This window comes from Geotrypetes seraphini, chromosome 4 (assembly GCF_902459505.1).
Source record: "Geotrypetes seraphini chromosome 4, aGeoSer1.1, whole genome shotgun sequence".
NCBI lineage: Eukaryota > Metazoa > Chordata > Amphibia > Gymnophiona > Dermophiidae > Geotrypetes > Geotrypetes seraphini.
In genome coordinates this window covers 170,730,607-170,744,173 of record NC_047087.1, presented here as the reverse complement: position 1 = coordinate 170,744,173, position 13,567 = coordinate 170,730,607, and the positions used below count along the sequence as shown (strand labels likewise).

General features: G+C 42.9%; 1 protein-coding gene across 1 annotated transcript in view; it reads right to left on the bottom strand.

Annotated features, from left to right (window-relative positions):
* The window catches only part of GLG1 (golgi glycoprotein 1), a 403,904-nt gene that overhangs the window by 163,896 nt on the left and 226,441 nt on the right, over positions 1-13,567 (bottom strand). Inside the window, exons 13-14 of the mRNA XM_033941148.1 lie at positions 9,520-9,606; positions 8,856-8,918 (exon numbers count right to left, since the gene is read on the bottom strand). Of these exons, the coding sequence (XP_033797039.1) occupies positions 8,856-8,918; positions 9,520-9,606 (150 nt within the window). The remainder of the gene's footprint in view (positions 1-8,855; positions 8,919-9,519; positions 9,607-13,567) is intronic.

The following is a 13,567-nucleotide window of genomic DNA, read 5'->3' as shown; positions in this document are numbered from 1 at the left end:
CTGCGCTGAATGCCCTGCGCTGCTCCTGACGCTCATAGGCTCCCTGCGCTAAAAACCACTATTGCGGTTTAGTAAAAGGGGGCCATAGTGCAAAATATAAACTTATTTATATACCCTTTTTGTGTTGCTCCATTTTATATATATGGCATACTGAATTCCACCAAAAGTTATAATTTAACCTGTCATAGTTTTTCCAATTGTGTGTTATTTGTTGAACTGCTACTCCAGTTAATATAAATAAAAGTTTGTTGTTATTTGAAGAAATTTGACTCTTTGCTCTCATTGCTGTGTCAAATAAAATCGTATTATATGTCAAGGCTACCGGATTCTCCAACATCCTATTTATTTGAGGCCAAATTGATTTCCAAACTAATAATATGAATGGACAATAAAATAAAAGATGATCTAATGTCCCCGCCTCAAGATGACAGTGCCAGCTTCTATTAGACTTAGAGCTATCAAGTTTTTGTAAACGAGCAGGGGTCCAAAAAGCTCTATGTAAAAGAAAAAACCATGTTTGTCTCATAGATGCTGAGACTGTACATCTTAACCTCCAAGACCAAAGTCGTGGCCATTGAGATGCAGTAATCTGATGCTTAATCTCATTGCTCCAAATGTCTCTAAAACCATGTTTTTGTTTTTTTATTTACAAATCCAGATATTAATTTATACCACATTGCGGCGTGGTGACCCATAGAATCTATCTGAAAACATAAGAATTCCAGGCTATGATAATTATTAAGATTTTTCCAATCAGGGAACCCCGCCTGAATGGCCTGCTTCAATTGCAACCACCTGAAATATTGCGATTTATTTAAACCAAATTTATGTTGCAATTGTGAAAACTCAAGCAGTTTACCTTTGTTTATCAAGATTTGGGGACCATTAACAGACTTTTGCAATGAATGATATAATTTTCCCATAATAAGATATTTGATAAGGGGGGTGGTGGGTGGGTTTATTTTATTCATTATAAAATATAAATAATTAAACATTATATTTTGTTTTATTGTATGCATTTCCCAAAGTAAGGGGTGGGAGGGGGTTATAATTGAGTAATAGTTGACATACTTATTACTTATTAAGTATTATTTGCTGTTTAAAAATTATAGTAAAAGAGTATATAATGAAATGTTATATTTACAGTAAGGTATGAAAGAATGTCAAGTGTATACTTAATGAATTTGTATGAATTTAGATTGTAAACATAGAAACATAGAAAGATGACGGCAGAAAAGGGCTATAGCCCATCAAATCTGCCCACTCTACTGTCCCACCCCATTAAGTCAGAGTGCTGCTCGACCCACGTAGAGATCCCACGTGGATGTCCCATTTATTCTTAAAGTCGAGCACGCTAGTGGCCTTGATCACCTGCACTGGTAGTTTGTTCCAGTGATCCACCACCCTTTCTGTAAAGAAATACTTCCTGGTGTCACCACCAAATCTCCCTCCTCTGAGTTTGAGCGGGTGCCCCCTTGTGACTGAAGGTCCCTTAGGAAAGAATATGTCGTTTTCCACCTCGACACGACCCGTGACGTACTTAAATGTCTCAATCATGTCACCCCTCTCCCTACGCTCCTCTAGAGAGTAGAGCTGCAACTTGCCCAGTCTTTCCTCGTATGAGAGACCCTTGAGTCCGGAGACCATCCTAGTGGCCATTTGCTGGACTGACTCAACTCGAAGTACATCTTTACGGTAATGTGGCCTCCAGAATTGCACACAGTACTCCAGATGAGTTCTCACCATGGCTCTGTACAGTGGCATTATGACTTCAGGTTTACGGCTGACGAAGCTTCTATTGATACATCCCATCATCCGCCTTGCTTTGGATGAGGCCTTCTCTACCTGTTTGGCAGCCTTCATGTCTGCACTGATGATTACTCCCAAGTCCCGTTCTTCTGAGGTCGTAGCTAGTGTCTTACACTTCTTTGCGTTGAAGCCCAGCTGCCATGTTGAGGACCAGTTTTCCAACTTGATCAGATCCTGCGCCATACCATCCGTGAGATCGCTTTCACCTACTATATTACACAGTTTGGCGTCGTCGGCAAACAGCGCTATTTTTCCCTGAAGCCCTCGGGTCAAGTCCCTTATGAATATGTTAAAAAGGGATGGTCCCAGGACTGAGCCCTGCGGCACGCCGCTAGTCACCTCCGATGTCTCAGAGAGAGTGCTATTGACCACCACTCTCTGAAGTCTTCCACTTAGCCAATCGTTGACCCATGCAGTTAGTTTCTCACCTAACCCCATCGATTTCATCTTGTTTAATAGTCTACGGCAGTGGTTCCCAACCCTGTCCTGGAGGAACACCAGGCCAATTGGGTTTTCAGGCTAGCCCTAATGAATATGCATGAAGCAAATTTGCATGCCTATCACTTCCATCATATGCAAATCTCTCTCATGCATATTCATTAGGGCTAGCCTGAAAACCTGATTGGCCTGGTGTTCCTCCAGGACAGGGTTGGGAATCACTGGTCTACGGTGTGGGACACTGTCAAAAGCTTTACTGAAATCCAAGTATACTTTGTCCAGAGACTCTCTCGAGTCTAGCTTTCCTGTCACCCAATCAAAGAAGCTGATGAGATTGGACTGGCATGACCTGCCCCTAGTGAATCCATGTTGACAGGGATCCCTCAGATTCCCCTCATCCAATATCGTGTCTAATTTCCCTTTAAGTAGAGTTTCCATGAGTTTACACACTATTGATGTGAGACTTACTGGTCTGTAATTCGCAGCCTCCGCTCTGCAACCCTTTTTGTGCAGAGGAACAACATTGGCAGTTTTCCAGTCCAGGGGGACCCTCCCCATACTTAGGGAGAGATTGAAAAGCATGGCTAACGGTTCCGCCAAAACATCGCATAGCTCTCTAAGCACTCTTGGGTGCAGATTGTCCGGTCCCATGGCTTTGTTCACCTTGAGTCTTGACAGTTCTCTGTAAACATCAGCTGGTGTGAACTCAAACTCCTGAAATGGGTCATCCATGAGTTTGAGTTTACACCAGCTGATGTTTACAGAAAACTGTTGTTATATGAAAAATGAATAAAAAACTTAAAACATAGTGCAAAATATAGACAGAAGATACAAATTCTCAAAATGGACACATTTTGATCACTATATTGAAAATAAAATCATTTCTCCTACCTTTATTGTCTGGTGATTTCATGAGTCTCTAATTGCACTTCCTTCTGACTATGCATCCAGTCTTTTTTTCTTCCTACTGCATGCTTCCTCTCCTCCAGACCTCATCCCAACTAACATCTCTCTGTCCCTCCATGAGTCCAACTTTTTCTTCCTCTCTCCCTGCTCCTCCCCTTTCTTTCTTTCTCTCTCTCTCTCTCTTCCCCCTTCTTTCTTTCTTTCTGCACCCTCTTTTCTTTTTCTCTCCAGAGAAGGCAGCACTGTTAGTTGGTCAATGGAGGAACAGCAGCCTGTTAAATTCCAGGAAGCATGAAGCTCTGTGTCTTTCTTTCTCTCTCTCTGCCCCTCCCCCAAGCCACCATCTTTCTTTCTCTTTCCCTGCCCCCCCAAACCACTGTCTTTCTTTCTCCCTTCCTCCCTGCACCCCCCCGAAACCGCTACCGTTGACGACAATTTCTCTCTAAGCCAGGCCTGTGAAGCCATTACACAAGCGTTTCCTCCAGACATTAATTCAGATGTTGGAGATGAAGTTCCGGGCCAGCCAGGCAGAGATTGACTTGCCCAGAACTTCCTCTCCAACATCAGAATTGACGTCAGGGGTAACGCTTGTGTAGTGGCTGCAAAGGCCTGGCTTTTGCACGTCAGGGAAGCAAGGAGAATGCAAAGGCAACGCGAGTCTATCATGGAGCCCGGAATGGGTTCCGTGATTGACTCACGTTGCCCTTACGATCTACTGGTCGATCGCAATCGACCTTTTGGGCACCCCTGGTCTAGACCTTTGTTTTCGTGCTTGAATCTTTGATTAAAGAACCTGTCTGCTTTCTTGTTCTTCACTGTTGCCACAAGGTCGAACGTGGACAGCATCGATAGCATCCCCTCGCCCGGTCTAAGGTCTGTCTGCTGAGGAAGTCAGCTTGAACTCTGTCCACTCCCTTGACATGCGCTGCTGACAGAACCTGGCGATGATGCTCCGCCTAGTGGACGTCCAGACAGAGATGCACTCTTGGTGCCTCCCTGACAATTGACATATGCCACTGATGTAGCATTATCGGAGAAGACTCTGACCGCCTGACCTTCTAGAGCACAGTTCTTCAACCGCCGGTCCGCAGGAAATTTTTGCTGTTCTGCGCAGGGCCGGCAAGATTGACTTATTCAACTTCCTGCCGGTCCGCGCAGGGCCAGCAAGATCAACATCTGAAGCGTGCGCTGGGCCGGAGAGATCTTGGGGAGCCTCCGACAGTGGCTGTCTCCCCTCTCTGCAGCTCTCCTTTACTTCCCAGCGCAGCGATTCATGAAGGCAGCCTCGGGGCTTTTGCTGAGTCGTGGCTGCCTCTGATGATGCAACTTCCTCTTTCCTCAGAGGCGGCGCGACCCAACAAAGGACCCGAGGCTGCCTTCGTGAATCGCTGCGCTGGGAAGTAAGAAGAGCTGCTGGGAGGGGAGAAAACCATTATCAGAGTTTGGGAAGCTGCTGGGCAGGGGAAAAAAGGGACAGCTGCTACTGGAGAGGGAGAAGGAGAGATGCTGCTGGGAGGGGAGGAGGGAAATGAATCTGGGAAGCTGCTGGGCAAGGAAAAATGGGACAGCTGCTACTGGAGAGGGAGAAGGAGAGATGCTTCTGGGAGGGGAGGAGGGAAATGAATCTGGGAAGCTGCTGGGCAAGGGAAAAAAGGGACAGCTGCTACTGGAGAGGGAGAAGGAGAGATGCTGCTGGGAGGAGAGGAGGGAAATGAATCTGGGAAGCTGCTGGGCAAGGAAAAAAGGGACAGCTGCTACTGGAGAGGGAGAAGGAAATATGCTTCTGGGAGGGGAGGAGGGAAATGAATCTGGGAAGCTGCTGGGCAAGGGAAAAAAAGGGACAGCTGCTACTGGAGAGGGAGAAGGAGATATGCTACTGGGAGGGGAGGAGGGAAAGGAATCTGGGAAGCTGCTGGGCAAGGACAAAAGGGACAGCTGCTACTGGAGAGGGAGAAGGAAAGATGCTTCTGGGAGGGGAGGAGGGAAATGAATCTGGGAAGCTGCTGGGCAAGGGAATAAAGGGGCAGCTGCTACTGGAGAGGGAGAAGGAGAGATGCTTCTGGGAGGGGAGGAGGGAAAGGAATCTGGGAAGCTGCTGGGCAAGGAAAAAAAGGGACAGCTGCTACTGGAGAGGGAGAAGGAGAGATGCTGCTGGGAGGGGAGGGAAGAGAATTACTGCTGGACAGGAGGAGGAGGGAAGGGAGAATGAAAAAAGGAAGGAAACAGCTGGCAGAGAGATTAGAGGAGGGGAAGGGGAGACACAGGCATGAGAAAGTAGAGAGATTGATGATAGGAAGGGGTCAGCAGAAAAATAAGCAGATAAGGACGATGATAGATCTGGTGTAGGAGAGATAAAAATGAAGAGAGCAGTGAAGCTGGAATGAATCATGTAAAAAGGAGAGAGGGGGCACAAGCTGGATGGAAAGGGGAGAGGGGGATAGAAAGAAGACAGATACCATATGGAAGGGGGAGAGGACAGACAGTAGATGAAAGGGGCAGATGCTGGATTGAAGAGACAGAGAGGGCAGACGCTGGAAGGAAGAGAGTGAAAAGAAGATTGAAAGCAGAAACCAGAGACGACAAAAGGTAGAAAAAAATAATTTTATTTCTATTTTGTGATTAGAATATATCAGATTTGAAATATATATCCTGTTAGAGCTGGTGTTAGACATAACTGGGCACTGCAAAGCCCAAGCAGTGCTTCTTTAGCTTCCAGCTGGCTTAGGGCGCTCTCTGACCAGGGGGCAGTTGCCCTAGTTGCACTCCCCTAAAACTATTCCTGTCATGTATGACTGCAGTATTCTGTTAGCATGATATTTCTGTGTAGCATTCTGTAATAATTTGGCTTGTTCAGTTTTCTTGATAGTAGAGGGGATATATGTGAAGGGGAAGGGGAGACAGGGGTTTTGTTGATCCTGCTCTGAATTATTTGTATTTATAAAATGACAATTGTACAGAATATTGTTTCTTTTTATACTTTAATAAAATACATTCAATATAAAATCATAACTGAGGCTTGTGTGGATGGGATCAGATGATTTGTGGGGACCGACTCGCGGAGATGGGGCGGAAACGGGGTTTTTAAATTTTAGTCCTAGTAGTTTGCCGGTCCACAAAATAATTCTTTTTTTTCTGCCGGTCCACGGGTGTAAAAAGTTTGAAGCACACTGTTCTAGAGTCTTCTGAAATTTCAGTAGAGCCAACTGAATGATACATAGTTCCAGCCTGTTGATCGACTACTTCCTCTGAGAGAGCGTCAAATGCCCCTGATCAGATGACAATTGCAATGAGCTCCTCAACCGAGCAGACTGGCATCGTTACAACCACCTAGAAAGCAATCCAAAGAAGTATGCCCCTGGAGAGGAACTGAGGATGGAGCCAACAGCTTCCAAGGTCTGTAACGCATCTGTCTGCGGTGACCAACGTGAGAGTAAGCCTGCTGAAGAGAACACATGTGAGCTATCGCCCAAGACACCACATCTATTGTGGCCACCATGGACCCCAGGACTTGCAGAAAGTCCCATACCGATGGGGTGGACTTGTCTAGGAGATACGATATCTGAGAGCACCGCTTCCCAGTTCCAATTTAAGTGGATGAAATCTCAGATGCAGCAAGACCTGGAAAACTGCTACAAGGATGAAATTGCCATTCAAATCCATCTGGAAATAGTGTCTTTCAAAGCTGGCCTGCCCTTACGAGCTACCCCAGCCGAGGGTGTAACACACCAGTAATCGCACATCTTGGTTGATGTGGAAACTAGAAAGCACTTTCAGCAAAAAAGAGGAAACAGTGTGCAGGATCACGCTCGAGTCCATAATTCAAAGAAAAGGATCTCTGCAGGACAAAGCCTGAAGTTTGGACACTCTGCAGGCAGATGTAATGACCATCAGGAATTCTGTCTTGAAGGTCAGATCCATCAAGGAAGCATGGTCCAACGGCTTATAGGATGGTTTGTATGGTGTTTAATTTATTTGATATATTGCTTTTCACAACCTGTCAAAGTGGTTTAAATAATTCAATATAACTACCACACAAAATAATGAAATAAAGGGACAATTTTGAAGAGCTTAGAAGTAACAGATTTATTTTCTATTTTTATCAAACCAAATAATTTCCAAATGCTCACCTGAACAACTATGTCTTCTACATTCCCTCCCTTTTGTCTAATATTGCATTTTGTTTAAACATCAGAAACCATTCAGTGTGACATATATGCAACAACAGGGGAAATCAGAAGGGGTGGGGGAAAACCCTTTTCATAGCACTAAGACTGTCATTTCCCAAACATGACATCCTAGTCCCATCTTGCAAATCTAATGGCCAATGGTAGGATTTTCAAGTAGATGCTGTTGGGAGCTATCTCAGGTAGGTAAGTCTTACTAAGGTGAATGGTAAAATTCTCCCAACATTCTAGGGCAAGTCTCAGCTAATGACCATTTCTATGCCATCATTTGACAAATAGACAATGCAAACAAAATATTACGAAAGATTACAAATGCAAAATAGCAGCTATAGTCAAATGGTCTGCCACAGAAACTGAGCAAATTAATCATCATACCATACTTTTCAAAAAAGATTTTTTTTAAAAACCTAAGCCAAATTCATTGGATTCGCAGCAGCAATAAGAGGCATCCATTGTCTTGGTGCACCACTATCTAAAGAATCCTTAAAGAAAATTCAGGGAATTTGTTCTATGATCATCTTTAGATTATATCATCCATATATAAACTAAACTAAACTAAACTAAGCCTTAGGTTTATATACCGCATCTTCTCCACTGAAGTGGAGCTCGACACGGTTTACAGAGTTTAAAAAAATATGGGAAGAGAGAAGAGAAAGAGTTTACAAAGCATAAAAAGAGGGGATGTAATCAGGAGAAGAGATTATTATATGCTAGAGAAAAGCCAGGTTTTCAGTTGTTTTTGGAATAGTTGGAGGGAGTCCAGGTTCCGCAGCGGGACAGTGAGGTCGTTCCAGAGGCCGGTGATTTTGGAGAGGAGGGATCTACCCAGTTTACCTGCGTGGAGGATGCCGTGTAGAGAGGGGAAGGATAGTTTATGTCTGTGGGCAGATCTGGTGGTAGTTAGTGTCGGGGCGAGGAAGGATAGAGGGATTAGGGGCGGAAGGATGCCGTGAATGATCTTGAAAGCCAGGCAGGAGCATTTGAAATGAATTCTGGAAAGTACTGGGAGCCAGTGAAGATTGGTAAGTAGAGGGGAGACGTGGTCATATTTGCGTTTAGCAAAAATCAGCTTAGCCGCAGTGTTCTGGATAAGCTGGAGTCTGCGAAGACTTTTTTTCGTTAGGCCTAAGTAGATGGCGTTACAATAATCGAGTTTGGATAGAATGATGGATTGTACAAGGATGGTGAAATGCTTTTGGTGAAAATAGGATCTAATTTTCCTCAGCATGTGGAGGCTGAAAAAACAAAATTTTGCCAGGGAATTCAGGTGATCGTTGAAGGAAAGGGAGGAGTCGATAGTGATGCCAAGGACCTTGCTTGAGAACTCAAGGTGTAGAGCAGGGCCTGTGGGTAGGGTGAAGAGGGCGGGCAGGTGAGCTAATTTTGGGCCGAGCCAGAGTAATTTTGTTTTTATATATACAACTATAGTTAACTTTCCTGTTGATGTACTGGCCCCTTGGGAGTTTGTGTCTATCCTTGCCTGCTGGAGAGAATATTAGGGGGAACAAAATCACTTACATGGCAATAAGTCTGGATGACAGGTTCACATGCTCTCATTAGTAAGGCTTCAATCTGAACATCCTAAAAAAGAAAAATAAATCAATTTTAACAATATACAGTATCAAGCAAATCAAAGAGATGCCAACACTAATTTCAGCACTATCCCATAATATCCAGTTATGTAGAGCAGTGTTTCTCAACTTGGTCCTGGAGTACCCCTTTGCCAGTCAGGTTTTTAGGATATCCACAATGAATACGCATGAAAGAAATTTGCATATAATGGAGGCCGTGTATGCAAATCAATTTTATACATATTCATTGTGGATATCCTGAAAACCTGACTGGCAAGAGGATACTCCAAGACCGAGTTGAAAGATTTGTTTATCGCTTGGATATTGAAACTTGAAACCCTGATGTAGAGAACCAAGACACATTTCATTAATACCAAATAGCATTCAAGAAACTAAAGACCTATCTGTTCAATTACTACTATGAAGAACCAAGCAAAAGAATGATTATTCAGAAAAATCCTTTTCTACGATAGCTAATGTCAATGTAATTTTTTTAAAAATGTAATCACCCAAGAGATAGAATACATACACACTAGAAAAGTATAACTTTCTGTGGGTAATGAGCTATATAACATTATGCTGCCTCATATTCTTCAATTATACTACCCTACCTCAGACTCCAGCTCTGTCAGGTTTCCAACTACCTCTCTGCATCCCACTGTCAGCTCTTCCAAATGGTCCTGCAGACATTCTAGTTCCTGTATGGAGAAAGAGTAGGTCAATGGGAGGCTTCATATTAGACTAGGTCATACCAGGGATAAAAATATAATTCAACAGACAATTAATTATATTCAACCCCAGGTTTTTTTCAAACCCCCATTCTGATGCATAAGAAACTTGTACTAACCGACAATAGAGTTAAAATCCAGGTTGGCTTATCCCCTTTCACATAGCTTGTAGTCACCTAGTCCATGACCATCTACAAATTCTATATCTCCAAAGAAAATCAGATTCATGAGATCCGACCTTTGACTGTTTTCTCAGCAAGTTAAGAAATGATTTGAAGTTCAATCTGAAGTTCTTTAACATCCAACTATTAAACTAGAATTCTTCGCATAAGCCTTTTAAGTTTCAGGCTTCCATTACTCAAATGAAATATACAATGTTAAAATCTCAAAGCCCTTCTAGTTTTCAGAAATAAGTGAGTAACATTTAATCTGGCACAAAAAAGGGATTCATCACCCTACTCCCCTTAATCAGTGTCTTCTCTGAAAAAGGTGCCAAGTCCACCTTTAAATATTAAAAGCACTAGCCCACTCAAATACAGTTTCAGAACTGGAATTCTTCCACTGGGGATGGTTGGGCAAGGTGTGCATAGCTGAAAAACCCAAGGGAATCTATTCTCAATTTTTGAGAGAGTCTACAGTATACACAAGAAACTGTTACAAGGCAAATGTATTTTCTGGATATAAAAAAAGCTAATTTTCAAACATTAAAAGAACAGGAAAAAGTATGTTAGTAGTGATTCAATAATCCACAAGCACAAAAATGTAGATTCTCATGTACCCTGAGAAGAACTGCAGGAAAAACCAAACTATTTCGCTGTAGTGGGCATTCTTGGTGAAGAGAAGGATACAAGTAACATCGCAAAATAAATCTACTGTAGGGACATTTAATTTTCGAAAGGGAGACTGATAAAATGAGGAAAATGGTTAAAAAGAAGCTAAAAGGATCAGTTGCAAAGGTTAGGACTATGTGGATGTTATTTAAAAATACTGTCGTGGAAGCCTAGACCAGATGTATTCCATGTAACAGCAAAGGTGGAAAGAAGAGGAAATGAGAGCCGGGGTGGTTAGAAGATGAAGTGAAAGAGGCTATTAGAGCCAAAAGAACATATCCGATTGAAGAAAATAACAAGAAACACAAGCACTGGCAAGCTAGATGCAAAGCATTGACAAAATGACAGCTAAGAAAGAATATGAAGAGAAACTTGCAAAAGAGGCAAAAACTCGTTGCAATTTTTTTTAGGTACATCAGAAGCCTAAAATCTATGAGGGAATCTGTGGGACCGTTGGATGACCAAGGAGCAAAAGGGGTGTTCAGGGAGGAAAAGGCCATAGCAGAAAGACTGAACAAATTCTTTGCTTCAGTCTTTACGGAAGAAGATGTAAGAGATCTACCTGAACCGGAAATGGTTTTCAAGGGTGACAATGCGGAGGAACTGAAAGAAATCTCGATGAATCTGGAAGATGTACTGAGCCAGTTAAAAAGTGATAAATCGTCAGTACTGGATGGTATACATCCCAGAGTACTAAAAGAACTCAAACATGAAATTGCTGACTTGCTGTAAGTGATCTGTAATCTGTCGCTACAATTGTCTATAGTACCTGAAGATTGGAGGGTGGCCAATGTTACGCCGATTTTTAAAAAGGGCTCCAGGGAAGATCCGGGAAATTACAGACAGTTAAGCCTCATTTCAGTGCCAGGCAAAATGGTAGAAACGATTATAAAAAATAAAATTGTGGAACACGTAGACAAACGTGATTTAATGAGACGGAGTCAGCATGGGTTCAGCCAAGGGAGATCTTGCCTCACAAATTTGCTTGACTTCTTTGAAGGTGTGAATAAACATGTGGATAAAGGTGAGCCACTTGATATAGTGTATCTAGATTTTCAGAAAGCTTTTGATAAAGTTCCTCATGAGAGGCTCCTGAGAAAATTAAAGAGTCATGGGATAGGAGGCAAAGTTCAGTTGTGGATTAGGAATTGGTTATCAGATAGAAAACAGAGGGTAGGGTTAAATGGTCATTTTTCTCAATGGAGGAGAGTAAACAGTGGAGTGCCGCTGGGGTCTGTAATGGGTCTGGAGCTATTTAACTTATTTATAAATGATCTGGAAATTGGAATGACGAGTGAGGTGATTAAATTTCCAGATGACACAACTGTTCAAAGTTGTTATGTTTAAGTATTTTTATTAAATTTTTCAATAAAGTGCAAGAAAAATCATACAAATATGCAAATCAAATTCTTTCACATGTGCACAAACCAATCCCCACCACCCCCTCCCCCCACGTGTCTAGGATTAGAGTCCAGCAACATCTCATGTAGCATGTGTTCATCCTCACAAGTTCGGTAGTCTACCAAGAGCACAGGGAGTAAGGTCCATCCAGAAATGGTTCCAAGTCTGACAAAAGCGACGACCCAGGCCTAGGTCAAAATCCCCAACCTGTCTCCGCTCCAAAGATGCATGGACAATCATCAATGATCTCCATTGACTATAAGATGGCGGGTCCTGGGACAGCCAGTTAGTCAATATAGCTTTCTTGCTCATAAGCAAAACTCTTGTCACAAAGGCTGTCATCCCTTTAGGTTTTGGCATTGCGATAGTATAATACCCAAATAGTGCTCTTGGCGTAGGAGACCCCGCCTGCCCCCAGAGAGATGTAGTATAATGTTCAAGTCCATGGCAAAACTGTAGAATGCGGGGACATGTCAAAAGCATATGTCCCAAAGAAGCGTGGGCCTGAGCACACTTTGAGCAATTATGGTTAGGAGTAATACCCATCCGGGACGCTCACTCAGGGGAAATGTAAAGTCGCAGAACAATCTTAAATTGTAATTCCCAATGAAGAACGTTGGAGGACACCTTCCTGAAGTTTTTTAGTACTTGTTGCACTTGTTGGGCAGTCAATGAGCAATGCAGGTCTTCCGCCCAGGATGCCGCCAAAATGTCCAAATTATGCCCCGATTGACAATCCCGGAGGCTCAGTAGGTGAATGTTCAAAGTTGTTAAAACACATGCGTAATGTGAAAAATTGCAAGCAGACCTTAGGACCAAGTGGCAGATGAAATTTAGAGTGGACAAATGCAAAGTGATGCACATTGGGAAGAATAACCTAAATCACAGTTACCGGATGCTAGGGTCCACCTTGGGGATTAGCGCCCAAGAAAAGGATCTGGGTATGATTGTAGACAATACGATGAAACCTTCTGCCCAATGTGCGGCGGCGGCCAAAAAAGCAAACAGGATGCTGGGAATTATTTAAAAAGGGATGGTTAACAAGACTAAGATTGTTATAATGCCCCTGGCAATGCATTCCAGAGCTTAACTATCCTCTGAGTTAAAAAATATTTCTTCCTGTTGATTTTAAAAGTATTTCCCTCTAACTTCATTGAGTGTCCCCTAGTCCTTGTAATTTTTGATGGCGTGAAAAATAGGTCCACTTATACCCATTCTACTCCATTCAGGATTTTGCAGACTTCAATCATATCTCACCTCAGCCATCTCTTTTCCAAGATGAAGAGATCTGGTCTGGAACTAAAACTGGCTTCGCAATGGAATCAAATAACACTAAATGCTCTGATGAATACTAAATACAAGTAAACTATCAGTAGTCAATTAGCTATGAAAGATCTTTTCCTTCAGCAAGCAGTTTATTAAAGTAACTCGAACAACATAATGGTAAAACCAGAGGACATAATTTGAGGTTGAGGGGTGGTAGATTCAGGGGCAATGTTAGGAAATTCTACTTTACGGAGAGGGTGGTGGATGCCTGGAATGCGCTCCCGAGAGAGGTGGTGGAGAATAAAACTGTGACTGAGTTCAAAGAAGCGTGGGATGAACACAGAAGATTTAGAATCAGAAAATAATATTAAAGATTGAACTAGGCCAGTTACTGGGCAGACTTGTACGGTCTGTGTCTGTGTATGGCCGTTTGG